The sequence below is a fragment of the Crocuta crocuta genome, unplaced genomic scaffold (assembly GCF_008692635.1).
Source record: "Crocuta crocuta isolate KB4526 unplaced genomic scaffold, BGI_CrCroc_1.0 scaffold131, whole genome shotgun sequence".
Classification (NCBI taxonomy): Eukaryota; Metazoa; Chordata; class Mammalia; order Carnivora; family Hyaenidae; genus Crocuta; species Crocuta crocuta.
Window position 1 is genome coordinate 16,650,401 of NW_027528977.1, and position 27,933 is coordinate 16,678,333.

Here is a 27,933-nt window from a genome sequence, read left to right on the forward strand (position 1 = left end):
CCTCTCCCCCTCTCCCTCTCTCCCCCTCTCCCTCTCTCCCTCTCTCTTTCTCTCTCTCTCTTCTCTCTCTCTCCCCCCTTCCTCCCTCCCTCCCTCTCTCTCTCTCTTTCTCAAGTTAAAAAAAAGAATTTAAAAAAAAAAGCAAGCCTATAAAATCTTACTGAAAGGAGAGCAAAAGCAGACATCTCAGCCTCCAAAGTAGTTGACACAAATACTATTTGCAAAGGCAGGGCCTCATCAGCTTCAAAAAGTTCTGTTATTGCTGTGCCATGAGCCTTTTAGACTCAGACTTGCCATTCTGGAAGACTTAAACCTAAAAATCTATCTATTTGCTTGCATTTAAGGGAATATTTACTAACATCAGACCTTCCTGGTTCTGGAAACAAACTCTGTAAGTCCCCATCTTCCTGAGGGCTAGAGAGGAGAGGAGAATCCAGGGCAAGAGAACAGGGCCCCCTCCCATCCGCCACAGTCTGCTCCTGGTTAATATCCAGGAAATTTTGAAACTGATTTTGGTCTGAGGGCTATGAGCATGACAGCACTGACATCCCAAGGACAGGAGAAGGGAAGGATGACATGTCTCCCCCAGGCAGCACTGTTGGAAGAAGGGATTTCTGCTGGGATGTGAAGTCTGAGGACATCAAGCTGGCAGTGTGCACACACACATGCATGCGTGCACGCGCGCGCACACACACACACACACACACACACGGCATTGATAGGAGACTTGAAAGGGTTTGGGGCTTGACCAGCAAAGCACAGGCTGAGACTCAGCTCTGCAAGACTGACTGTGGCAGGAGGTGACAAGAAGAATGCGTTGCTTGACGGGGAGGGTGGGACCTGGCCCTACGTTGGTTAGCTCTGGACCATCAGAGGATGGGGCTTTGGGGTACAGCAAACAGCTCAGATGAAGCTTTCTCCTCATCTCAAATCTAGGGCGATGGAGGTGCATGCCAGAGAGGGGGCAGAGCACTGCAGGAGGTGACAGGCACAAAGGAGTGGCATGGACAGCATGTGCTCTGGGATAGATAGGGAAGAGTCCAAGAAGCTCTGCCCACGCTGGCCTTTAGGAAAGCAAAGGAAGATGTCCTGTGTGAGTGCGGTCCGTCACAGCCAGCACTCCTAGAGCATTTACTGGATGCCAGGTGCTGTGCTAGATTTTTCTCCTTTGCAATCTCATTTAATCAGTCCAGCAGTCCTGTAAGGCAGGCATTATTAATCCCATTTTGCAGCTGAGGTAACCAAGGTTTGGGAAGGTTGAATGATTTCTTAAGATCACACTGCCAAGGAGCAGCAGAGCATTAGGCTCTAGCCCAAGGCTATCTGACCTCCAGGCCCATCCTTTAGTGACTCAACTACTCCCTTCCTTTGGCAGAGGCCTGGGTCCCTGTGTGCTCTGGCCAGTGGCGTGGCTCATTGGTGATTTGCAGTAGACAGTCGTGGTCTCTTTGGCACCTGGCACCTGCACTTAAGCAGGGAGAAGGCAAACACGGCACCCCTGCCATGATGCTATAGGTACCTGTCAGTGGTTCTGGCTGGGCCGGTCCTGACAGCTGGACCCTCTCTAGCAATGCCAGCTGCTGCTTGCTTTGCACACTTGCCACCCACCCCCTGCTCACCAGGCAGGCTCCCAGGAGCACTTTATAGAGCAAGTGCCCAGCACTGACTATATTCTTGCCTTTCTTTGGCCCGGATAGAGGGACAGGAATTGCCTGCAGCCAGCTGGAGGGCAGCTGGCTCTGGGCACATCAGCACTTAGGAGGCCTGGGACAAGCTTTGGCCCAGAGAAGACCTTGGCAGATGGCTTCAGTAGAAGACGCTTCTAGGCTGTCGGGCAGTCATGGCCATCTGTAGGAGGGACCAAGGGAGCCCGGAGCACAGGCCACAAGCTGAGAGAGCCCTCTTCACTCAGTCAGGTGTTCACCGAGTTTATTGTGCCAGATAATGTCATAGGAGCTGGGAGCACAGCAGTAATGTGACAGATAAGACCCCCTGTTGTCAGAAACTTTAGACTTTAGAATGGGGGAGAAAGACAGTAAGAAAGCTAATAAGTAAATTAGGCATTTCAGATAGTATAGTCTTACCCAGGGGAAAGGGGTGGGGGCGGCACTTGGAAAGGAGTAGAAAGAAAGAACATGTTTTGTGAAGACCTGAAGGCAGAAAGATCTTAAAGTCAGAAAACCATGCAGACTGTGAGTTGGAGCAAAGAGAATAGAAAAGAGGCTGGTATTCACCGGAAACTCAAGGAGGGATGTGCAGTTCTCATAGGGCTGTGGCAAGGGCTGACTCCTCATCCCAGGAGAAATGTGGGAGCCAAGTGAGAGTTGTAAGCAGGGAAGTGACATGGTCCAGTTCTCTTCTGGAAGAAGAATAGAGAATAGACAGCAGGGGAATCATCTACTTTCCAATATTCATATGTATCACTGGATGGAGATTTTGTGTGTGTGTGTGTATTCAAAATACATTAAACACCACTGTGCTGAGCAGTGTTTGAAGAGCTCTCCACTGAGACTCATTTAATCCTCAAAATCACTTCAAGGTGGTGATGATAATGAGCCCCCTTTTGCAGGTGAAATGCAAACCCAGAGAGGTGAAGTAACTTGCCCAAGGTCGCACAGCTATTAGCTAGTAGAGCCAGGATGCGAGCCAGGGCTGCCTGACTCCAGAGCTATGACCACATCAACCCAGGCCCCTGTTGGAAACACTGGCTGTGAGTGGAGGCTCCTGGAAGGTGGCTGCCAGTCTCCTTCACCATTCAGCAGGCTTGAGAGTCCTTTGTGGGGCACTTTTCAGCACCACAAAGCTGCAAACAATGCTGGGGCGCTTCCATTCAATAGAGCTCCATGTGGATTTTCACGGGAGGCAGCCGCATCCTCATGTGCTCATGCTGGGGCTGAAACAGAGCATTTAAATGCAGATCAACATAGAGGTTAACCTGCTAGAGATGCTCTGATAGTTCTGAGGCTGGAGGGCAAGAGTGCAGTCTTCTGAAAGGGTCCCTCTGGGGCCAGGGCTGCAGGCTACAGGCAGCTTTGGAGTTCAGAGTCTTCATGAAGGGCTTTGCACAAAGAGAGTTTTCCCAGACGGCCACATCTGTATTTGTGAAGCAAAGCCTTTTGATTCCACATCTTCTGGGCTGCAGCACCAGATTGCCAGGGACATCGTGCACTTAAAGCAGCTCCTGCACGGGTCCCACTCAGCCCTGCAGTGCCACACACAGGTCCGCCTGGGGACTTCTGGGGCTTGCATCATGCAGATGGTGTTTCCTGAGCACCTACTGCTACCAGCTTGTGCACTGGGACACTGTAGTGAGCAAAACAGACCCAGTCCTGCCCCACTAATCTCAGATCCAAGAAGAAAATGCACTGAAAGCTTGGATTGAGCAGCCTGTCACATCCCCAGTGAGTGTGGGAGATGATGTCAGGAGGCAGAGCTCGAGCTGAGTTCTGAGCCACCATCGGCGTGAACTAGGCAAGGAGGGAGGGGAGCGACATGCGTGTGCCGAGACCTGCCACCCAAAAGGAGTATGAGGCATTCAGGGAGGGCTGAGGCCAAGCGAGAGAGAGTTTGCTGCAGGGTGAACAGGAAGGGGAGGCAGGGACTGGGATGGTTAAATTTCATGGGTCAGCCCAGCTGGGCTGCGGTTCCAGGTTTGGGGCAAACACTCTACATCATGCCCCGAAAGTATTTTATAGATGCCGTTAAGTAAAGGAGATTACCCAGGATAATGTGGAGGTAGGCCTCATATAATCATTAGAAGGCCTTAAGAACAAAAAACTACAGTTTTCTGTAGAAGGGGGAATTCTGCCTCAAGACTGTTGCACAGAAATCCTACTTGAGTTTCCAGCCCGCTGGCTCTTCCTTAAAATAAATTCTCTCTCCCTCTGTTTATATGTGTGGTGTGGTGTGTGGTGTGGTGTGTGTCCAATTGGTCTGTTTCTCTAGAGAACCCTGACTGATCCAGGGCAGACCACAGACAGCTGGGCAGGATTTGGGCAGGATTTGGGTAGTCCTTCTAGCAAGCATTAGAAGCTAGGGAAGGATTTTTAAGCAGGGAGCAAGGCCGATCAAGTCAGCATTTGCAGAGCACCAGTCAAGCCAGGTTGGAATCCGGGGAACTAGTACAGCAAGCCCAGATGCTCCAGAACCGTCTGTGTCATATTGCCCATCCTCAGGGTCCCCTCCACTTCCCCATTTCAGATGAGGATACTGTTGGCATCCCTGAATTCCAGTGGTCTTTTTATGCCTTCATTCAACTGTTGAGCAGCTACACACATCTATAGAGCATGGCCTGCCTTGCAGGTGGACATGGGACAGACACAGGGCATTCTTTGAAACTACTGCAGGTTTTTGTTTAACTCAGGGTCCTGTGAACAGCCCTTCTCTGCATCATTCATTCAAATATTTGAGGTCCTGGTGGGCCTGGGTGGCTCACTCAGTTAAGCACTAGACTTCGGCTCAGGTCATGACATCACAGCTTGTGGGTTCGAGTACCACATCGAGCTCTGTGCTGACAGCTCAGAGCCTGGAGCCTGCTTTGGTTTCTGTGTCTCCCTCTCTCTGCCCCTCCCCCACTTCTGCTCACTCTTGCTCTCTCTCTCAAAAAACATTGTTTTTTAATATTTGAGGTCCTACTATTCGCTAAGCCCTATCGTGTGCTCTGGTGAGGCAACAGGAAACAAATCTGGCCCAAATCCCTGCTGATCATGTGGTGGAGAGTATCCTGTCAGGACAGAGAATGCCAAATGCGAAAATAAAGAACTCCAGGTAGAGAGGGGAAATAGCATGTGTTTCACTTCTTGGGCCGCAGAGGCCTGGCTCCTGGACTCACAACTTCCCTCTCTGAGCCTCAGTGTTCTTGTCGACAAAAATGGATAAAACACCCAGCAAAATACGGCCCCATTTAGAGAATCAGATTAGGTAACAGACTGGAGTCTCTCTATCTCATCGCTCTGAAATATGCACCTGTTATTTCTGTTTTGTTTTCCTCGTCACCATGTTGTCTGTGAGGTTAGATAATGTGCTTCGGATATGCTTGTCATGGGATTTTCTGTAAATATCCCAGCAGGGAGACTTGGGGTTTTGGTATTTCTGGGTTTCATCTTAGATGCCTCAAGTTTGCTAAGTAGTCACAGCAAACAAACAAGAATGAGAGAATAAGCAGCATGGGAGAGGGTGAGCTGTCACTGCCAGCCTGAGGCCAGACCCCTTCAGGTGGCTCCCTTGTGGTTAATTAGCCTCCCTCCAGCAGAGATGCTCCCTGGACCAGTGCCTCCCCACTGGGCCTGCTCACTCATCCAGCCCCTGCCTCCCACCCCCCCCTCCATGCCACACTGTCCACGAAACACTTCCTGCAGGCAGGTGCCCCAGCATGGCTGGCCCCCTCCCCCCATCAGCCTACACAGATGCCAGGATCCTGCCACCCCTACAGAACATCCCTGCCCAGCGGAGAAAGCTGGAAGGCCTCCCTCACACGCCTGCCCCTCACCACCACTGTTGAGGCAGAGGGCCGGTGTCCAAATGGAATGTGAATGTCCTGCATCCTGTCCCTCAGGGAACAGCAGAAGGGTGAGTGCAGGGTAAGCTCTCTGCCACCAGCGCCCCGCACCTGTCTGAAGTCGCTCGTTTCACTTGGAATAGGCCCACTTCCAAGGCTCCAGTGTGATCTCCCCATCTCCCTTTGCCCCCCAGACCTGGCCTTCTTTCCCTGCCTCAACAACCCCAGAGCTCAGGGCCCTCCACGGACCTCACTCTTGCCAGACGACCCTCATTCCCCCGCTCCTGCCATCCTGAACATCCCCTCGGCTGCCTCTTTCTGCACTAAGTCCCTGGGCATTCTCCATCCCAGCACCTTGCTCCTTCCCTTCAAAGTGTGCATCACAGGGGCGCCTGGGTGGCTTAGTCGGTTAAGCGTCCGACTTTCGCTTAGGTCATGATCTCGCGGTTCGTGGGTTGGAGCCCCGTGTCGGGCTCTGTGCTCACAGCCAGCTCAGAGCCTGGAGCCTGTTTCAGTCTGTGACTCCCTCTCTCTCTCTCTGACCCTCCCCTGCTCATGCTGTCTCTCTCTCTCTCCTAGAAATTAAAAAAATAAAAAAAGGGTCAACCAANAAAAAAAAAAGTGTTCATCACAGTTTGTAATTTATGTCCCTTTCTGTGTGTGTCCTCTCTCTTTCTCCTCCCCTCTCTATCCCACCTCTTCCCCCTCCCCTTCCACATTAGATTTTCAAATGCCCAAAAGTAGGCATCACTCCTGTCTTCTTCACCAGTATATACACTACCTGGCGCACTGCAGGTGCCCAATAAATATTTCTGCCTGAATAACTGAATGCACCCGTGAATACGTTTCTCTCAGCTCCTCTGCCTGAGGGCATGATCTAAGTGTATGTGGCTGAATTTTAGGCCAGATGATCAAACTCCCTGAAGGCAAAAATGGGGTCTGGTTCATCTTTGTATCTACCCCACCCCCCTCATCTGGCATAGCTCTTGGCACATAATAAGTACACAGCAAAGGATTAAGGGCCAAAAGGACATTAATCCAACACGACATGGCAACCTAAGACCATATGCAGGTCTGCCCGGTATTTTGAGCCCTGAGGATTCCCAGGGGCCAGCCCTAGAAATAAAGTTGCTTGGCCTTAATTCAAGGTAATACCCATTCCAACTTATCCTCCAAGTTAAGCCCGGTTTGGTCATTGACAAACTGACTCATTTCCTGTTTTCACCCATTTCATCCCATTCAGTCATTTGGTGGTGGGTCTACTGGATGCCAGGCAATGTGCTAGCACCTCATTATTCAAAATGCAGCCTGCAGACTAGCAGTTCCTGCCATCACCCAGCAGCCTGTTAGAAATAGAGACTCTCCAACCTGACACAGACTTTTCAGATTGGAATCTGCTTTTTAGCCAGATCCCAGGAGATGTGTACATATGTTAAATTTTGAGAAGCCCTGGGCTAGAGATAGACCGAGAGTCTGCTGTCGTGGAGCTTAAGGCAAACCCTGCACCAGTGGACGTCACCACTGGGTGTTGACCATTCCGAGAGGAAGCTATGGGGGCCTTAACGTCAAGGAAGGTTCACCCAGGAGGCCAGAGCAGGTATTGTAAGCCATCTTAACGGTTTTGTAATTTTGACCCAAAAGCAACAGGAAGCCCAGGGGAAGGGGTTTCCAGCAAGGATGGAAGGGAATGAATTGCCCCATGTTACCCCCTAAGGATAGTAATAACTTTTGTAATTCATGATTGAAACAAGACTTCCTTCTTTGTCCTCGAGCTTACTGGAGTGTCCAAAGAGGTGGCCTCTTCCTAGGTGAGCAGGTTAGTGCAGGACCCTGAAGTCCAGACACCTAGACAGGTCTAGGTTCAGCCTTTGCCTGTCCAGGAGTCATCTCCATTCGTTGGTACGTCCCCAGTCTGAACCCCTGTACCCTCCCACAGGCAGCCATCCCACTGGGAACCACAGCACAGTGCTCCAGGAACATGCCCCCTTTCCCCAGCTTTCAGACGCACACTAGAGATATGCAACACTAAATTAGGGCTCTCAGCACGAATATGGCTCAGGAGTCCCGTGCCCTCCAGTACCTAAGTAGAGGCCATCCAGAACTGTGGTAAGACTAGAGTCAGAGAGAGACCTGGGTTCAAGTCCTAGCTCAGCTTGCTGTGTGACCTTGAGCAAGTGTTTTAACATCTCTGAAGTTCTGTTTCCTCAACTGTGAATCCTTGCCATGTGAGAGTATTGTGAGGGCTGGATACAGAGTGAGTGCTATATTTATTTAACAAATATTTATTGGACACCTACTGTATGCCAGCTCTGTACATACTCTTGGGGGACCCAAGCACTGGACAATTTTAGACAACAGCCCTGCCATCAAAAGAGTTCAGCGGTCCAGTGGGAGAAGATGTCATTAGTTCAGTAATCACGCAGATAAATATTAAATGACAAATGTAATATGTGCTTCAATATAGGGGAGAAAAGAAGCTATGAGAGATTAAACAGAGGCCAAACCTAGCCCGGAGGAGGTGACTCAGAAATGACAAATTGTGCCATGTCTCCTGGTCTGGAGTCACTCTGCCCCTCTCTTTCAGGTACCTGGAAGGAAACCACTTAACAGCCGTGCCCCGGGAGCTGTCCGCCCTCCCACACCTGACACTTATGTAAGGAGCTGGGCATTGGATGGGACATGTAATTTTCTTGCCTAGGGGACCTCAGGACACTGACGTGGAGGGTGAGGAAGGATGGTCTGCAGGCTTTGCTGCACTCCTGCACTGTCTCCCGGGGTAGAGCAGAGAGAGGCAGCCTGATGGGCCAGGTCTGACCTGTGAGACAGGTGATTCTGATATGCAGCTACTATTAAAAACCACTGCTTGGGATATTTATCCCTGAAGAGAAACTGGAGGTTTTAATTGGCAGAGGACTATACCCCTATCGACCTCACTCCACCTAAGAGAGAATCTGATAAGATGGAAGGAATGAATACCAGAAGAGAGGGAAGAACAGTGAAGGGAAGGAGTGCCCTGGGGGAAAATGGCACTGGAATAAGGAAAGATCTTACATGTCATGTTTTGCTGGAAGAATAAAATGGACAGATATACTTGGGATGGACTGATTGAATAGATGAATGGATGGATGGATGGATGAACAACAAATGCTTGAACGAGTGATTGAAGAACTCTTGAATGAAACCGTGAACATTTGGATGAATGGGTGGGTAGGTGAGTGGATGGGTGGGTGGATGGATGGATGGATGGACAGATAGCAGGCATCCACGAATGTATGAAAGTTGCAACTAACAGTAAAGTGTTACTCTTCTTTTTTTCATAGTGACCTGAGCAACAACAGCATTGGAGTGCTGACCAATTACACCTTCAGTAACATGTCTCACCTGTCCACCCTGTGAGTACAATGGGGCACTGTGTTGAATATGGGCCTAGCAGTAAGTGGCCTGTGGCCATCCTTTCTCCCTGTCCCCTCAGGCCTACATTCTCTGCTCTAATGATCCTCCGGACTATGGCTGCCCCCATGTAGATCAGACCTTAACCATCAGAAGGAAAATAAAGTAGATCGGAACTCCACTGTCTGGGCAGTTAGAGAGGAACTAACACCTAATTACTTCTGAAGAAGGCCCTCTTTGGAATACCTGGTGTGATTTGTGAATTTTCTTTCACAGTGGAGGGTTTCCCCACACAATTATATAGTGCTCAGATCCATTTATTTCCCGTTAGCTCTGCACATTGTGAGCACTGACCATTTGACAACAGAGGGAGGTGATGGCAAAGCTGGTTAGGAAGCCGGCTGCAGTGGAACACGAGAGGAAGCTGGGAAAACGAAGCCAGTGAATGTTCTCGAGTTGGGGAGGGTGTTTCTCTTCCCTTTATTGCCGGGAGGCTTTTTGTCAATATATTAAAATTGGAAAGATAAAGAAATCATTTGCTTTGAGCTTTGAGTCCACAGTGTGGACTGTATACCCATAAGTATCTGAAACTAGAAATGGCCATGTGTCTTTGTCCACAGGATCCTGAGCTACAACCGGCTGCGGTGTATCCCCATCCACGCCTTCGACGGGCTGCGGTCTCTCCGAGTGCTGTGAGTGCCCAGAGCCCTGAGTTCGGTTCCTGCCTCACCATGTAACAGCAGGCAGTACCAAGCGCTCCTGTCCCCCACACACACACACACAACTCCCCAACCCAGCACCCCTCCTCCCTNAAATCGCAAACCACTCTGAGTTTCTACTTCTTCCTGTGCCCAGTGAGATCACTAGCACCCCCCTAGTGAGGATTGGCATGTGCAACTGTATTCTGCACCCTAGTAGAGCACAACTATCTTAGTGACCATTCCCTTGATCCTTCCGGCTTTAGAGGGGCAGCTCTGCAGGGAAACCAAATGCGTCCATCAGGGGTCACAAACCAGAAGCCCAGAGACCTGGCTCAGCTCACAGACAGCTATTAGCAATTGTAGAGTTACTTGGCTCACAGTATCTTTTCAAACAAACAAAGTTTAGGGGCACCTGGGTGGCTCTGTGAGTTGAGCATCTGGCTCTTGATTTCAGGTCAGGTTATAATCTCAGGGTTGTGGGATTGAGCCCTGCATCAGATTCTATGCTGAGCTTGAAGTCTGCTTGAAATTCAGTTCTCTCTCTCTCTCTCTCTCTCTATCTATCTATCTCTATCTCTGTCTCTCTGTGCCTCTCTCCCTGACTCCTGCTGTCTCTCTTAAATTAAAAAAAAAAAAAAGTTATAATAAGTTGCCAACAGTTAATTATTGGGAGGCTTCGCATACAAATCCTAATTTCTATTCTCTTGGAAAATGGAGAGACCTGGCCATTCCAGGGCTCCCATCTACGTTCTTGCATGGCTGAGCAGCCCCTTTAGATCAGACTGTATAGTCTACAGCCTCCACAACTGCTCCCCCTTCGTCACCTTATGTCACCTGCCTCACCCTGTCCTACACAGGGTAGAGGACAGCCCACTGAGGCAGATGAGCCCCAAGCAAAGGCAAGATGACCATGAGGTCTACCTGCTTTTGAGTCATGGCTCTGCCCCTCCCTAGCTGTGTGTCTTCAATAAAATCCAGATGGTAATACCTCACAGGGATTTATGATGATTAAATGAGATGCTGTATATACAGCATTTAGCGTAACTCTGGCCCACAGTAAGCATCTTGGTAAGAAAATATTCATTTGTTATTACTGTTATTTGTTCTTACCTTGCAAGAGCAGGAATGGCACCTCACTGCCACACCCAACCCTTGGCCATGTTTGTCACCTGATTTTTGAGCCTTCTCATCCTGCACATTTTGTCAGGAAAGGAGGATCCTTCGAATGATATTCCCATGAGAACAGAAATGCCACTTTTCATGGCCATTGCCATACCTTTGCAACAGTGCTATAAGACTGAGGGGATCATGCCCATCTTAAAGATGGGAAAACTGAGGCCCAGGTTGTAACTAGCCCAAAATCCAGCAGTCAGGAGGTTGCAGAATCCAGCCTCCTGACTCAGAGCCCTGGGACCCTACTCAGGACCCAGTAGCATCTAGCAAACAGCACCCACTGAGCCCGTCCATTCCACAGCCTCCAGGCTGATGTGATTTATTGAAGCCCACAAAACACTGGTGTCAGCGACAACTCCTGCCACATGTCATCTGCGCTGTTATTAAAAATCAATTCTCTGGGGGCAAAGAAGTGCCCGCACTGACAGTGTGCAATCTGTTATTGTCACTTATTTATTATCCACCTTCTCTGGGGAGTTTGAGAATGGAAACATCAGCAGAACCATTTCCCTGTTTCCAGTTGAACACAACAGGGGATGGGCTTGTCTCATTGGCCGGGGCTGAGGCTGGATCCCCCCTCCCACTTCCCACCATCCTGCCTCAGTCTTCCTGGTTTTCCAGTTCTGTGCATGGGTTTGCTCCCAGGGGCTGGGCCTGACAATTTTCGTGGGACTTGTGTGTATGTGTTTATGGTTCGGGCAGTTCTGGTCAGGCAGCTCAGCACGGGAAAGGGAGGAAGATGGAGAATGCTCGCCTGTCCATTTGTCTGATCTCCCGCGGTGGTGGTATGACCACCACCAGGCTTTCTGCTTCCTAGCCACCTTGTCTGCCAAGTTCCAGACCACGGTCATTAGTTCATCAGGAGTACACCTCCACATACCACGTGCTTGTGCTTGCTTCTTGAATTAAGACTTGGTAGGCTTTTAGCATCATCATTTTAGAATCATGGGCTCTCAGAGATAAAAAGGGGTCTTAGAGGCCCTCATTCCAACCATCTGCCTCAGTAGGGAGCAACTATTTTTGGCATAAAGTCCAATTCAGGAAGAATAAAAATGTTTATGGGCTACGTTTCTTTTATGATATTTGTATCCTTTCTCCTAGAATTGCACATCTAGGAATTTACTCCTAAGAATAATCCGATATGAGGGAAAGGTTCTCTACATTAAAATATTGGTTGCTCTGTTATTTTTAACCTCTGTTTTAAATATTACCTACAAGTGCCACAGTGAGGAAATGCCTAAGAAACGCCTAATGCAGCCAGTCAATGAAGGGCAGTGATTAAAAGAGGTAAAGACAGAAACTAGGTAGCAGTGTCGGGAAGTGTTGACCACACAGCCTGATGTGGAAAAGTAAACCTAATTTTTTCATGTTATAATTATAACTTGCATACATTTATAATTCTGAAGTTCTAAAGGAACATAGAAAACTTTTTAAAAATCATTGATCACTAACTGCCAATGTGAAGTTATTTATGTAATGAAGGCAAAGTTAAAGCTAAAGAATATAGTAGGATAGTCAGAATATGGGGGGTGGGGGGAAGGTAGGTGGTTTTGAATCAGTATCTACAACTGCATTTGAGCATTTGTGTATTCTTTTCTCAATTCTAAAGGGTTTTATTATTTTAGGGAAAATTTTAGAAACGGCCAGAGGTCAGGGATGCTGGCAGTTTGGGATGGGGGAAGACAACGAGTATCAGGCTTAGCCATAGACAAGGGCCAAAAAATAGTCTAGAAAGACCTGACATTTAATTGTGTGTGTGTGTGTGTGTGTGTGTGTTGGTGGGTAGATACATATGAATACATTTCTGAGACAGGAGGGTTGTCAGGGATCCCTGAGTACAAAACATTGGGTGAAAATGCATGAGATTTCCCAGTTTGCTCCTAATCTAAAAATAGCTAGAAGAGAACATTCTCATGGATGTTCTAGTTCTTCTTTTCAGGGATCTGTGTGTTCCCTGATCTTTGCCCCACATTGAGCCACATGCCTTGTACGTGTGTGGTCCCAACTGTCACTCCCCAGCCCCAGCCACAGGAGGGCCACCTGCAATCAGTTAGCTGTGGGAGATGGAGTGGGATTATCAGTCATCATCCTCAGTATTTTTAGCCCCTCATTCCTGAAGTAAGATTGTGTTTGCTATTTATGTATGTGGATCCCTGCTCTACCAACTGCACGGATCCTCTCCACAGCATCCTTGCAAAGGGCTCCATTGCCCTTTGCTTGATTACTTTTAGAGACCATTAACTTGCTCCCTTCCCAGATAACTGCATTCCATTTCTGACCAGCTGTTGAACATTAGACAATTCTGGTGAGCCAAAAGGTGATTCCTTATGACCTCCAAACCCTGGTCCCTGTTTGGCCCTTTGGTGCTACCAAAAAATAGAATTAATTGTGAATTTTAGAAATGGGAATTGAGTGTTCGAAACTATCCCATCCAAACCTCACCTTTATAAGATAAGGAGACATACTCAAAAAGGTTGAGTGACTTGCCCACAATCATTCACTTATTTTCTAAATGCCTACTATGCATTCCTCTTCACTAGAGAGGAAAATAATGAAACAGTTTCTGTCCTCTGAGAGCTCACAGTCTAGAAGAGGAAAGAGACAAGTATATAAGCTACTCTCACACATAACCATACCTGTGAGAGAGCCATGGGACTCAGGGTGGGCCATCTAAAAGGCTTTCTGAGAGAAAGATGGTAATCACCACTGACATATATTAAACCTTGACCATGTACTATATACTGGGCTGCATACTTTAGTTACATTATCATATCATATCCACTTTTCATATCAACCCTGTGAAGAATGTACCGCTATTATCCTCCAGACGAGGAAACAGAGGCTTAGCAAGGTTGAGTCACTTTGCCAAAGTGACATAACCCCACTACAAAGTAAAGTTGGGATTAACCCAAGACTCTTGGCTCTCAGAATCACTGCTTCTACTTTCAAAGCTGAGTCTGAGCAGCCAGGGGGAGTTACCTAAGTGTGATGGAGTGGAGAATATTCTAGGCAGGGAGAATATAAATTCCCTAGACCGTGTCCCTGAAATCAGGAAGGGCATGTGCATGGGGAACACAAGGAGCTACAGGTATGGCTGCGATGTGGCTTCTGGGGATGGGAGCAGGAAGCCATGCTGCAGACGCGCCACATGGTGGGAGCAGAAGCAGAGCTGGAGCCTGGTCCGCAGCTCCTAGCCCAGTGCTCTTTCCACTACATTTCATCCTTCCCCGCCAGACATTATCTCTTTTCATTGACACCCATTTCAGACTTTCCTTGAAGATTAGAAGGATGTGGCCCAGAGAGGCCTCTAATGAGAATTAAAGAATGTGGTGGAAAGAGACCCGGACAGGAAGGTGACAGGCATGGGGTCACTCTGCGGAAACCTCTTTTCTAGTCCTGGAATCTGTCACGGGATGTATAGGCTGTGTAGCTTCAGGCTTCCGCTCTGTGATGGAGAGGCTTTGAGAGGACTGGCCCCAAAACATCCCAGAACCTAGAGGGGAAGGAGTCATGGCAACATTAGCCATGGCCACAGCTCACGTGAGGGAGTGTGCATCAAGTGCAGGCCCTGCGTGGAGCCCTGCACCATCTGAACGACTTGCATTGTATCTTTTAATCTTCACAACTAGCTTATGAAGTGGTACATTAGATCCCTTCCTGGCTAAAGGACAAGAAAATCAACTCAAACCACCTTAAGCGTGAAGATAGTTTATCAAAGCACATAACTGAAAAATTCAGTAGTATATACTACATTCTAGGGCTGGATGCAGGGACTTCCTCTTTCTCCTTCTCAAAACTCTTGTCTGTCCTGTTCCAGAGAAAGCCCCAGAAATGTCTCACATTTGCCCACTTAGATCACCAACTCAGCCCCAAACCAACCTCAGCGACTGATCGGGCTGACCTGGGCCATGGTTCTGCCCATGAGGCCAAACCAGTTAGACTAAGAGGTGGGGAGGGTTGAGTCCCCCTTGGAAAAGGGAGGAACTGCTATAGAAAAGAGGTTGATGCCAATCAACCCACCTCTCTAAAAAGAGATCTATGGCAAGTGGATCCTTAGAACTCCACCTTAGAGATGAGAAAACTAAAGCACAGAAAGACTGAGTCCGTTGAATCAGATAATAACATAACCAGCAATGACTCCTACCCAGCTGGTCTGATCCAGGATCACTTAACCCTCAGGAGTGACCTAGCCCGCTCAAAAGAGGCTTCACCCACCCCAGCCTACATCTGGGATGAAGATCACCTGTGTCATATACACATTCTGTGAGCACCTGGGGATCCGGAGACCCAAGGTTCAAGCAACCCTGAATTAACACGAGGTGGTTCTGCCTTCATGTTGCTCCAAATGATGCTCTCATCCGCATCCCAAAATTCCCAAGTTTGCTTTAACACCTACTAAGAGTCAGCAGGGAAAAGGTGTCCCAGGCGCTTGAAGATGGGTCATTCTGTGTTGGAATTGCTTGCCATCACCAGCCCCCATGAGGTGTGAGGGGAAAGGGGAGGAAAAGCCGAGGTGGGGGAGGGGCAGGGAGGGCTTCCTGGGAGGATACTTTGTCCCACTTCCCTGGCATCGTTTAGGATGGTGGTTGGACATGCAAGAGTTTTTCTTTGGGAGCAAACCAGGAGAGACAACCTGCAGTGTAGGCAGATTTCTTTCGTTGTCCCAGTAAATTACAGCTTGGTTACTCTGCAGTTTATGGAGATCTCAGCGGCTCAGCTCGTAATAAATGGGAGCGTGACTTAACAGGAGTCACAGCGCCAAAGCTGCCTTTGGGTCATTTGGTGTTTTTAAATTAGGGCTTCGTGCCTCTACAGGGGCCCAGGCCTCATTCAGAAATGATTAACAACAGGGCCGGGTGCATTTGCCAAACAGCAAGCAGCCATGAAGTCATCCAAGCTAATAGCAGGCAGGGGCCGGTGTGATTCATAAATAACCACATGCATTCGAGACTAAATGATACTGATAAGTGTTAGGAAGTGCTTCTAGCTCCTTCTTACCCTGGCAGGTGAGAAGCTACTTCCAACACTCTGTAGAGGACTGGTTACCTTCTTCCTGCTGTCCTGGGGAGAGGAAAGGGCAAGGAGCTTTAGGTGATGAGGGTGACAGCCTGGGGAAGCTAGCTAAATGTGGTCCAGAGGACCAAGAGCATCAGCATCACCTAGGAACTGGTCAGAAATGCAGTGTCTCAGGCCCCACCCCAGACCCACTGAACCAGGGCCCCTGAGAATGGGTCTCAGAAATCCGCCCATGTGTAAGCTCCAGTGCTCAGTATGTATTAAGTATAATTAAGCTCCCATCTGTATTTCAGCTCAAAACCCAGGGCAGGCTAACATCAGCCAAAAGGAAAACAAAAGGGCAGATTCATTAGTTATTATCCTGTTTACACTTCCCCAGTCTACTGTAATCGCCCCTTTGTTTTACTCGGGCTCCTTCACAGCACAGGGGACAGCGTACAGTAGTCACTAAAGAAGCCTTTGAGTGTCTGTGAATTTCACCTACCTTGCATTTCACAGGCCAGATCCAAAGTGAGTCATTGGTGTGGGAATTTTTTTGTATGCAGTTGAGGCTTAATCCTTCAGGAGGGTATAATCCATGAATTGCAAACTTACTGGCATTGTTACTTGAGCACTAGAACAATGTTCATTCAGTATTTTTTTCATGGACCTATTCTCCAGGCATCTGTTGGAAGGACAGTATATGCCACCACTCTGCAAGTGAGAATAGCTCCCGGCTCCTACACCACAGGGTGGAGAGCGGTATAATTAATACAGAGCAGGTTGCCTGGCCCGTTGGACACACTGTCAGAAAATGCACTCAGATGCACACAACTGCCAGGTACATGCATGTGTGTGTCGCAAACCCTTCTGCAATAAAGATGAGTGTCTAGCTCCAGGAAATCTCCCCAGGACCTGAATGCCCTCCTCCTCTATTACCTAAGCCGGCATTGATAACATTTCTCAATCTCCCTAGAATCTCTCTAGGTGAATATGAAGAGAACTAATTTATTGACATGTGCCAGACATTCTTCAAGACGCTTTCACAAGTATTGATAGTGGTTGGTCATTTAGCACATAGAAAATGCCAGACTTTGGGGCCCCTGGGTGGCTCAGTCGGTTAAACATCCAACTTCGGCTCAGGTCATGATCTCAACGGTTCATGGGTTCAAGCCCCACATTGGGCTCTGTGCTGATAGCTAGCTCAGAGCCTGGAGCCTATTTCAGATTCTCTATCTCCCTCTCTCTCTGACTCTCCCCTGCTCACGCTGTCTCTCTCTCTCTCTCTCAGAAATAAATAAAACATTAAAAAAGAAAGAAAGAAAATGCCAGACTTTATATGGATTAATACACCCACAACCACCTTCCATGACAAATCTTTTACTTTTATTCCCATTTTACAATAGGAAACTTAGGCACAGACAGGTAAATAACTTTGGCCACAGTCACACAGCTGGTAAGTGGCAGAGTCAGGATTTGAATGCAAGCAGCCCGGTTCTAAAACATACAGTCTCAACCAGTTCTTCACATTCTCTTTCCAATGCCTCCATTAGGCAGGTATCTCTCTCCATGCTTCAGGTGCAAAAACAGAGGCTCAGAAGAGTAAAGTTAACTTGCCTAATGTTCCACAGTTAACAGGGGCTGTTTTCTGATCCAATCCCAAACCTGTCAGATTCAAAAATCCATCCTCTTCTTTCCCATACCCTCTACTCCCAACATCCCCACTGCTGAGCTGGCCATAGAAACATTCACGTACCTGCCTCAAAGGAGGACACACCTCCCACCATGAGCGGTGGGGCTCTGAGTACAACTGAAGGGCATCTGAGCCAGCCTGGACCCCAAGAGTGTACTGAATTCAGAACTGTTACTGAGGGATAACCTCTGACCTGTGTTTCTGCTCCAGAACCCTCCATGGCAATGACATTTCCAGTGTTCCCGAAGGCTCCTTCCGTGATCTGACGTCTCTTTCCCATCTGTAAGTAGCCGTATTTCTGCCTGGTGTGGATCCACTCAAAATGCTATATCATTATAGTACCAGAGACGATACTGTCGCTGTTAACATTTCAGTATTCGTTCTTTCCTCATGCATAGAGCGTGTTCCCTGAAAACGTGCCCACACTGTGCACGTTGTGTGTTCTCCACTTCACATGCCTTCGAAGGCATCATCAATTATGTAAACAATGTAAATGTTTAATAAGAAGAGCTAACATAAAACTCTTACTGTGTGATAAACACTTTAGATGAATTATCTCATTTGCTTCTTATAGCAATAAAGCATTTTTATCCCCTTCTTATACAGTGAAGCTTAAATGGAGAAAAACTAAAGAATTGGTCCAAGGGTCGCGCAGCTAGTAAGCAGCAGAGCCCTGGTTCAGACTTCAGGTCTGCCCTGGGTCCAAAGCACATATTCTGAACCACTCTACCTCAGGGATTCCTTCCCCATTATGCACAGGGGAAACTGAGGTCTATAAGAATAAAGTGTTACATACCTCTGCCGGAACATTTTTGAGCCTGTATACAACTCTACATATATTTAATTATTTTCATAGCGCATGCATATACTGTGATACCAATACATTACGTATACACCTTATAAAATATTCAAAAAATAGAAATGCTTAAGGGTATGATTTTTAAAATAAGCAAAAGTTCTTACATTTTCTTTCTGGACGCCACTGTTGAGAGGTCTGCACCGGCCCGTGCCGTCCCCCTCCTGTGCAGTATTAAGCTGAATGGTATAGTTGGAGGAAAAACTTGCTGCTACCCCCTTAGACTCTGTGGCTGATCTAAGAATTAGACTGACAGAGACAGAGCAATGGGAGAAAAGGATACAAATGTATTTGATGTTTTTGTGTGTATGTGGGAGTCTTCAAATGGAAAATGAAGACCCAAAGAAGCCATCATACCCAAAAGCTTATCTATATTTTTAACAAGGAATGATAAATTGTGGGGATGTGACAAGACAAAGGGCTTTGGGCTGGGGCAGCAGATTGTGCGGCAGTGACTAGGAAATATGTGGATGGGACTTTTGGAAGGTCAGGGTTATCTGAGCAGGTTGGTTTGGCCTGGCACGTTTTGGCATTGATTCCCAGTCTCTGGTGATAAGAATATTTTTCTCTTCTCGGTGCAGGGGGGCATCTTTCTCACAGGAAACTTTATGACTTGCTTTTAGGTAGAAAGAGGGAGTTCAGAGAGCCCCTCCTACACCTGCCATTTCTCAAGTACATTTAGCTCAAAATAATTAATATGCCAAAGCAGTATATTTAGGGGTGGGGTGCTCTGAACCCTTTCTGTGCCCTGAAGCTTCTCCCTAGGTTGCTGCGTATCAAAGCCTTCTCTGAAGAGTACATCCTTCAGTGGACCCTTCAGTAGGGTAAGGGAGCCAGATAATCAGATGGCCAAAGGTCCAGAAGATAGCCAAGAGGGGCTAGGATTGGGGTTGAGTTGAGGATTGAATTTTACCAGGGTAGGTGAGAGCAAAACCTCAGAGGTGGGAGGGGCTTGGGCGGGGTAGAAACATCCGAAGGGACTGGAGTACAGTCTGGAGTCACTCTCTTTGTCCCAGTGGAAACTCCTTCTCCACTGGTCATGTCAGATACTCTCAATCTAGCCAGAGTCTGAAAATTCTGCTTCTCTAGAGGGCTAAGGGCTAATGGAGCCCATGGGCCAAGCTAGGCAGGGGGCCCTGACTTCCTGCTCTGCCTCCTAGGGCTCTGGGAACCAATCCACTCCACTGTGACTGCAATCTGCGTTGGCTGTCAGAGTGGGTGAAGGCGGGGTACAAGGAGCCTGGCATCGCCCGCTGCAGTAGCCCCGAGCCCATGGCCGACAGACTCCTGCTCACCACCCCCACCCACCGATTCCAGTGCAAAGGTACATGCTGACTCTCCCCTGCCTCTCGAGGGGCCTGCTCTACCTCCAACAGCCCACCAGAGCTGGGCCTCTCAACAGACATGACTTCTAAAACCATTGCCCTGTCTCTTCCATGAGCTGCACAGAGAGACTCAGATGCTATCATCTCCTCCAAGTTCTTCTGCTGGTGTCTCTACGTGCTCCTCTCTGACTTCGTTCTCTATGTCATTTTTCACAGAGAAAAATCTTTAACCTGCATGTTTTTCACCCAACGTTCTTAAAGCCTAAGCATTTTCCCATTTTTACTACAGCAAGCTTTAGGTACATGAGATTTTAATTGACAGCAACAAACTGCTACTGAGTTTTTATGTGCTGGACATCATGTTAAGCACTTTTTCGTATGTTATTTCATTTAATTCTCACTTTCCAAGTATTAATTTATTCAGTCCCCAGCCCTCTATGGGTTAGATTTCAGTATTACCCTTATTTTTAAGAATGAGAAAGCTGAGGCTTACTGAGGTCAAGAGACTTCCAGGTCCACAGTTAGGATGATCCTAGGTCTTTCTGATTCCCCGGTACCCACTTGTGGCCACCAGGCTTTAATATTCTACCGTAACATCTTTAACCAGTTCCTGGCCCTGAACTTTTAGTATTCACTGGGTATTTCCAGCTGTTTTCTTTCCACTGATGCATAAAGGTCTTTCTCTATGGAAAATTATACCCTTAGATAAGATCCAGAGAACAGAAACTACCGAGCCAAAATATGTGATCATTTTTAAGGTCTTTACACATATTGCCCGTCATTTGTTGCCTAAAAAAGGGTTGTAAACCACTGTGCACTCCCAATAAGCACTATATGAGTGCATTTTTCACCAGATTCTTGCATTATTTTATCTCATTTCATCTCATTGCTAATTAATAGCTTTTAAAAAGTATGCCTCCTATTTTGTCTATCTTTGATTTTTTTTTCAAAAATTTACCTTCTATTTGTATCATACATTTGTCTGTTAGTGTCCTTTGTTCATCTCTTAGAGTCTTGAGTTTATTTTGATTTACATATATACTTTGATTACCCTATAAATTTCATGTGTCTCACATTTCTGCTTAAAGCAGGAAAACATTGTTGGTTTTAAGCTAATTTTTCATTTTCTCCTCCTGCTTCCAAGACATCTCACTTGATTGATGCTAAAGAGGCCCAGATCAGTCTAAAACAATGTTTCTCAATCTTATCTGCACATTTGGGAATTGCTTGCGGAGCTCTATACTGGTTCCCTGGCCCAGCACTCCAGGTTTTGATTAAATCGGTGTGGGGTACAGCCTGGCCGTGTTGGAGATCTTTAAGAGCACCATGGCTGCTTCCACTCTAAGGTGACCAATTCATCCCAGTTTGGCTGGAACCTTCCTGGTTTTAGCACTGAAAGTTCTGTGTCCTGGGAATCCCTTCAGTCTCTGGCAAACCAGGACAGATAGTGTCCCTGTTCTAATGAGAAGCCAGGGTTAAGCCAGCTTGTATAGATTGTCAGTCAGGCCATCCTTTCTGTTCACCCCACCCACAAATGGTCAGATTTGCCTTGGGGTCAATCTCAACCCCATCTCCAAAGCTCTGTGCAAAGACTGTGACCTCTACCTCTCCAGCCTTTACAGCTGAAGAGAATGGGACATAGTCGAAACTGTCATAGATCTAAAGTGTGCCTGAGTACAGTTTGCCATCTGTCAACAACATCACTGCTGTGTCTTTGGGGGCCACTTCTTACTTCCTTCTGCCAATCAAGGGTTCCACAAGAAGGACTTCCTATGTGTGTCTTTGGCCCAGGCACTATGCCCTCCTTAGCCTAGCATAGACTATTCCATGGGGAGGGGTATTTAGGGGCAGAAGAGTGGGAGGTCCAAATGAAGCCTGGGCCCAGAGCTCCCTGAACATGAAAAGATACACAAGGGGTTTCTAATTATGGTGCATTGTTTATAGATTAGCTCCAAAATCGGATCAGGCTAATTACAGTAATTGATTTGACTGCAGAAGTGCTTCTGAATGATATCCCACTGTGATTTTTTTTCCTCACTGGACAATGGCTGCATTAATGGGACTCTAGCTAGACTGGATGGTGCTGGCTGGGGAGGGCCAGCTGCCCTCTGTGTGTAGAGATGGAGAGGGGCCGGCAGTTGACTGAAGAAGGGGCCAGAGAGGAAGGAAAGAGAGGGAGGGGTGACAGTGACCTGCTGCCAACATCCTGGTTTTGCTGTCCAGGGCCAGTGGACATCAACATCGTGGCCAAGTGCAATGCTTGCCTCTCAGACCCATGCAAGAACAACGGGACGTGCAGCCAGGATCCTGTGGAGCTATACCGCTGCACCTGCCCCTACGGCTACAAGGTAAGATAGGGAGCCCCGCCCCCAGCATTCACAGCCCAGGGAGGACACTGTGCCCTGCTGACTCTCCCTTCTCCACAGGCAGCCTGGAGAACTGCATTTCACAGGTCACTCCAGACTTGCACTTGACAATAACACTGCTGTTCTACTGGTGGGGGCTGCCCGGTTGTGTCACACTCATGCAAAACACAGAGAACCGCATATAGTCTTGGCAGTGACACTCTGAGATAAGGAGGAAATGTAATATTTGTATTTTCCTTGTTAAACATGGGAAAATTAAGTCTCAGAGAGTTAAAATGCTTCCAAGTAGAGGTACCCCTTCAACTTACTATCCTGGCTTCCCTTCAAGATTTCCAGACCCTACCCATCCCCTCCCTACCTCTGCCTCAGAATGGCCAGTGCTGAAAGTAGGCTCTGGTTTGAGAAGGTACAGGGATGAGGGATTGAAAGGCCTGGGAGCTGCCAAACCAACACAATGTTGACAGGCTCAAGTCAGCCAGTAAGGGTACGGAGACCCTCACGTTCCTGGGTGTCCTCCCCACAAATCCAGGCTAATTCCAGAGCAACTTTTCCTCCTTTATTCTCACCCAACACTATCTAGAGTCTTCCTGACTCCCTACTAACATCCATAGAGTTTGGACTGCGTGGCCAACAGTCTGCTTGACATCCTATTCACCTTCTCTTTTTAAACACCCCCTATGAGGAAGGCTTATTACTTCCCATTTATAGATGTGGAAACTGGGCCTCAGATTGTTGAAAGAGCTTGACCCAGTGTCCCAAAGTTCATAAGCAGTAGGGTTGGGATAAGACCAAGAGCTATAGGATTCCAAAGTCCCCGCCTTTACCCCTGGATGGCCACGCCCTTCGCCGTGGCTCACTGGGGTCAACAAAGCTGTGGTTCAGTCCTCTTCCCCAGGACCTTCCCAGCCTCCAGCCTCACCAAGGCCCCATCCGTATGCAGTGGGAAAGCCAAGTGTTCCAGGACCACCCAAAGCCCATCTAACACACATGCCTAGTACAGGTAGAGTGGGAGGGAGCTGGCATCCCGGGTCTCCTGTCCCCAGAGGAACTCTATGTGTAGTGACAAGCTCGAGGGGCAGAACCACTCTGGGGAACAGGGCTCCCTGGTGGTTTTTCAGCTGTAGCTGTGCCTCCAGCACATAGTGTCAGAGTGCCACCTATGGGCCTGGCACAGGAGAGCTCGAGGATTCCCTTTGCAGCCAGCCAGCCAGCCTTGCCCCAGGCAGCCAGCCCAGACCCGTGCATCCTATATGTGCACACGCGCAGACATTGCAGGGGAAGTGTAGAAGTGAAGACGACATACTCAGGAGGCCCAACTCCTCAAACCCACTTGTATTAATTCAGTGGAAAAAACTCAGGCTGTGGAATTACACAGAGGGCAAGTGTGAACTCTAGCTTTGCTGTTTACCAGCTGTGTGATGATGGCCGGTGGCTTTACCTCAGCCTTCCTGTTGACAAACCAGGGCCTATCTCACAGGGGTGCTATAAGAATCAAATGTAAGTAACATGCAAGGCACCTAGGACAGCCGTTCAGTATGCACTCTATAAGCTGGCACATTGCTACCTCTCAACTTTACCCTTGCGTGCCGGTCCTGATACCAGAGTGTGGATGGGCTGTCAGTAGCAGGCAGTAGGCTGAATTCACTGCAGATTCTCAGTCCATGACCCCATGAATGGTCAGAGATCATCAGTTGCTCTCCTAGAATGGTGACACGTGCATTTATAACATCCCCAACTCCATACCTGTGTGGTTATCTTTTTATGCATCAACTGCAGGCCAGGTGGACATTGGCATTTATTCCCTTCTCTGAGTTGTATAATCAGCCTTTGAGGTGGGCAGGATCATCCCTATTTGAAAGATAAGGTAAACCACCTCACATTCTCAGTCTTGCTTCCCTCTCTGTCAGATCAGCCTGAGTCTGAAAGTAGTGAAGCTGGGTTGGAAGCCCCAGGCTTCTTCCTATGCTTGACAGCATTATGAAACTGGCCTGGCCATCAGTGTCAGAGCAAAGAGTACAACCACAGGGCTCCTACAGGATAATGCCACTTGTTCAGACTTTGCTCATAAGATTCTGAAGGTCTCGCAGAAGAATCTGAGCAGAGATTTTGACTTTTATGAAGCTGTTGGACTCACGCAGGTCTGGACTACCTTAAGGAGGAGGACGATAATGGTGGTGATGGTATGTGATGGCGATGGTGGTGATGATGGTGGTACTGACAGCATAGTAAACAAGGTACAAGCATGATCTTGCATTCTCCTCATCAAAGCCCAAGGAGGCAGGCCCTAAAATGACCCTCGTTTTCCAGTTTAGGAAACTGAGATAGGAGGTGAGGGAGTTGGGATTCAGAGCTCAGAACCATCGGATTCCAGAACCCATGCTCTTGACCACTGCGTTCACAGCCCATTGAGAAGCACCATGATTGTAAGGCTCCTGGCCATTTGGGACCTAAGTCTCCAGAAAAGGGAAAAGTACAGTATGCTGGTGGACAGATACCAAGCAGGACCCATGGAGCTTGTCCCTACCTGACTATGTGGCCTGGGACAGCTGCTACCCTCCACCCCACATCAGGTTCAACCTCAAAATGCAGCAAGTAGAAACAAAGAGGTCCTTTAACCCTGGGTTGCATTGTGCCCCCCCCCGCTCCCCTGCTCTGCATTTGTTCCCTGCTTTCCTTTTTCCCGGGATTGGAGCCCACCCAGGTGGAGTTACTGAGGTAGTAAGTTCTGAGCTTGTTGCTAAGTTGACAACAATCGCTGGACACCAACCAAACCAAGTGCTAAGTTCTGGCATTTCTCCATTTATTTCCAGATATCTCAGTGTTTCCACTGACTGGCTGAGTGACCTTGGGAAGCCACAATATTATCCAACACAGCATGGCCCCCACTGTTTAGTGTTCAGTAGCAGCTACTGGTCATCTATAATGGCAGACCTTGGTGAAGCAATTTGAGCACATTACCTCATTTACACCCTCAGTCACTTTCTGAAATAAGGTCTGTTATCCTCTTTTGGCAGATAAGGAAACTGAGGTTCAAAAAGATCAACTAACTTACCCAAGCTCCCACACCTAGGAAGCACATGAACTAAACCCAGAGCCCACCTCTCTTGCAGGAAAGTCCATACACTCAGTCTCCACTAGAGACTAGGTCCCTTGAAGCCTCACTGCCCACCTATAAATGTGAGGCTTTGCACTAACCTGCAAAGCCCCTGTAAAGACTGGAAGGGTCATGTTTGTGCTTCACCTGCCTCGGTGCCAGGATTCAGTAGGCACTTCACTGAGAGGCCTGTTTTACAGCAGTTTAACATTGTATGTCTGGGCTCATTCTTTTTTAGCCATTTGGTTTCCTGTGCCTGTGTTCAATGTCTCCCTGCAGTGCTCCTCACACTGTACTGTGCATGAGAACCACCTGGAAATTTTTTTTTTGTTTTTGTTTTTATTTCTAGGGGAGAGAGAGACAGCGTGAGCAGGGGAGGGTCAGAGAGAGAGGGAGTCACAGACTCTGAAACAGGCTCCAGGCTCTGAGCTGGCAGTCAGCACAGAGCCCAACGCAGGGCTCGAACCCACGAACCGCGAGATCATGACCTAAGCGAAAGTCGGACGCTTAACCGACTAAGCCTCCCAGGCACCCCAAACCACCTGGAAATCTTATTAAATGCAGCTTCTGATCCATTGGATCTGAGGTCAGACCCAAGTTTGTGCCTTTCTAACAAGCTCTCAGGGAATGTCGATGCTACTAGCCTGAGGACCACACTCTCAGTAGCAAGGTCCTAGAGCAGCCCTCCTGGCTCTGTCTCAGAAAGAGTTTTCCAATGGGGACAGCTATTCCCAGGTTCCTTTAAAAGAAGCCAGAAGCCCCAGCCATGTCCTTCTCTCCCTCCTTCCCTCTTTCTTTCTCTTTTCTCTATCTCTATGTCTCCCATACACACACACACCAGTGGGAGACCAAGGAGTATCATAAATCTAATAGATTTGAGCAAAATGAGGCTGAAGAGAGTTGAATTGAGCTAATTAGCCAGGTATTAACAATGGTGATTATTTCTCAAGGACGTGTAAGTGACAGAAATCCCTACCTCCAGGCCCAGTTAGCACATCGTCAAGAGCTATGGTCTGCCTCCTGATTTCTGAGCTGAGTATAAGGGACTGGAGGAGACATCACCAACCCCAAATCCCCCACCCACCCACCCCCCCACCCCCAGGGGAAGATCCCAGCTAGAGTCTCTGATACTTGAAAGTTCCCCTGGGCAGAGAGGCTGGCCCAGGCAGGGGCCAAGGAAGGCCCTGCCTTGACCTGATCAATGTTCTTTTGTCCTGCTCTTCATGGGTCATCAATCTAACACAACACCACAAACACACACACACACACACACACACACACTCCTGAACAGTTCAGTTTCAACCAAATGCCTGAAAAAGTCTTTTGAGCTTCCACATTCAGGCCTGCCTCAGACCCCTGTAGCCACCGCCGCCGCCACCATCATCATCATCATCATCATCATCATCATCTGAATGGCTCTTACTTAGGTCGCTACCATTACATGCCTGGTATTTTATATGTGTGATTTCTAATCATTCATTCCATAGGGTAGGTATTATTTCCATTTTACAGATGATGAAAACAGGGCTCAGAGGGAACTAGTAGTTTCCCCAAGAAACACAACAGCCAGACTGGAATGTGTGCTCCAGTGTGCTAACCCTGGAGCCCATGTTTTGAGAAGGCATCATCAGTGGCCCAGCAGAGAGGTTCTCAGTGCTGGCTCTGGACTGGATGCCTGGCTTCAGCTGCTGCCTGTTCCACTTAACTGCTCTGCAGTCTTGGACATATTAGCTCACTTTCCAAGTCTGCCTTCCCAATCTGAAAAGGGCAGTAATAACAATCATACCAATCGCATAGGGCTGTTGTGAACATTATATGTGATCGTGAATGTAAAATGCTTAGCGTGAGGCCTGGAATGGAAAATGTTCCCAATAAATTGAGAATGAGTATTGCAGTTTCCGTTGTATGCAATGCCTTTCTGAAAGGGATCCTGTGTTGCTCTGGTTTAGGATAAGCCCAGATCCCGTGTCAAACTGCATTCTCCTTCTCCCCCTTAAGAAACCTCTGACTGGCCATTAGCTGTGAGGGGGCATGGAGAGAGCCAGACAGACGTGGCCGTGCCTCGTGGCTGCTGGATACTGCACGGGCTTCAGGGTTTAAGGCAGTAAGGAGAGTCATAGGCCCAGCTGACAGCGACGCCGGAGTCAGGGAGCCCGGCCCCACTTCGTCACAGGCACTGGCGGCAGCAGAGGCGGGAAGAGGATTTTCTCAGGCAGATGGCAAGCAGGTGGTGTGGCGGTGGGAGGGCTCCCATGATCACCCCCACTTGGCATGGTGCCCACACCAAGCCCACAGCCCAGAAACAAATGCAACGGATGCCTCCCCAGAGCCCGCAGGTCCTCTAAGGGGCTGCTTGCCAAGACTTGGGTGTAGTGCTGGTGTGTCGGTCCCAGGAGGGCAGTTGGAGCCAGAGGGTCAGCGGGCTGCTCCCGGGTCTTAATGCCCACGGACTCTGCCTTGGCCTCCCTCCTCCGTGCCTTTGCCCTCACTGTCCCTCTGCCTGGCATGCTCCTCCCCTCCTACTGCAGTTGACTCCTTCTCAGCTCACATGTCCCCTCCAGAGGGGCCTGCATCAGAGGAAGGCCACCCACACAAAACTGTCTGTCCCAGAGGTCCTCAGTCTGGCCTAACAGAATTCCCTACAGAAATTTAAATACCAACACCTGGGCCCACTTCCTGATGAATTAAAGGTAGATCTCTGCAGGATTGTCACCCTACAGGGACAAGGTCCACTGGCCCTACTTCAGCCCCAGTCCGCCCTGCTCAAGTTGTGGATTACATCGAAGCCTCAGTGCAGCTAAAAGTACTGCGTCCTCTGCTAGCATTTGCAGAATGTCTGCTGT

At 48.4% G+C, this 27,933-nt stretch overlaps 1 protein-coding gene across 1 annotated transcript in view; it reads left to right on the top strand.

Annotated features, from left to right (window-relative positions):
* SLIT3 (slit guidance ligand 3) overlaps nucleotides 1-27,933 on the top strand; it is a 598,836-nt gene that overhangs the window by 539,525 nt on the left and 31,378 nt on the right. Inside the window, exons 21-26 of the mRNA XM_077757361.1 lie at nucleotides 8,082-8,150; nucleotides 8,818-8,889; nucleotides 9,508-9,579; nucleotides 17,660-17,731; nucleotides 19,466-19,629; nucleotides 21,854-21,978. Coding sequence (XP_077613487.1) covers nucleotides 8,082-8,150; nucleotides 8,818-8,889; nucleotides 9,508-9,579; nucleotides 17,660-17,731; nucleotides 19,466-19,629; nucleotides 21,854-21,978 — 574 coding nt within the window. The remainder of the gene's footprint in view (nucleotides 1-8,081; nucleotides 8,151-8,817; nucleotides 8,890-9,507; nucleotides 9,580-17,659; nucleotides 17,732-19,465; nucleotides 19,630-21,853; nucleotides 21,979-27,933) is intronic.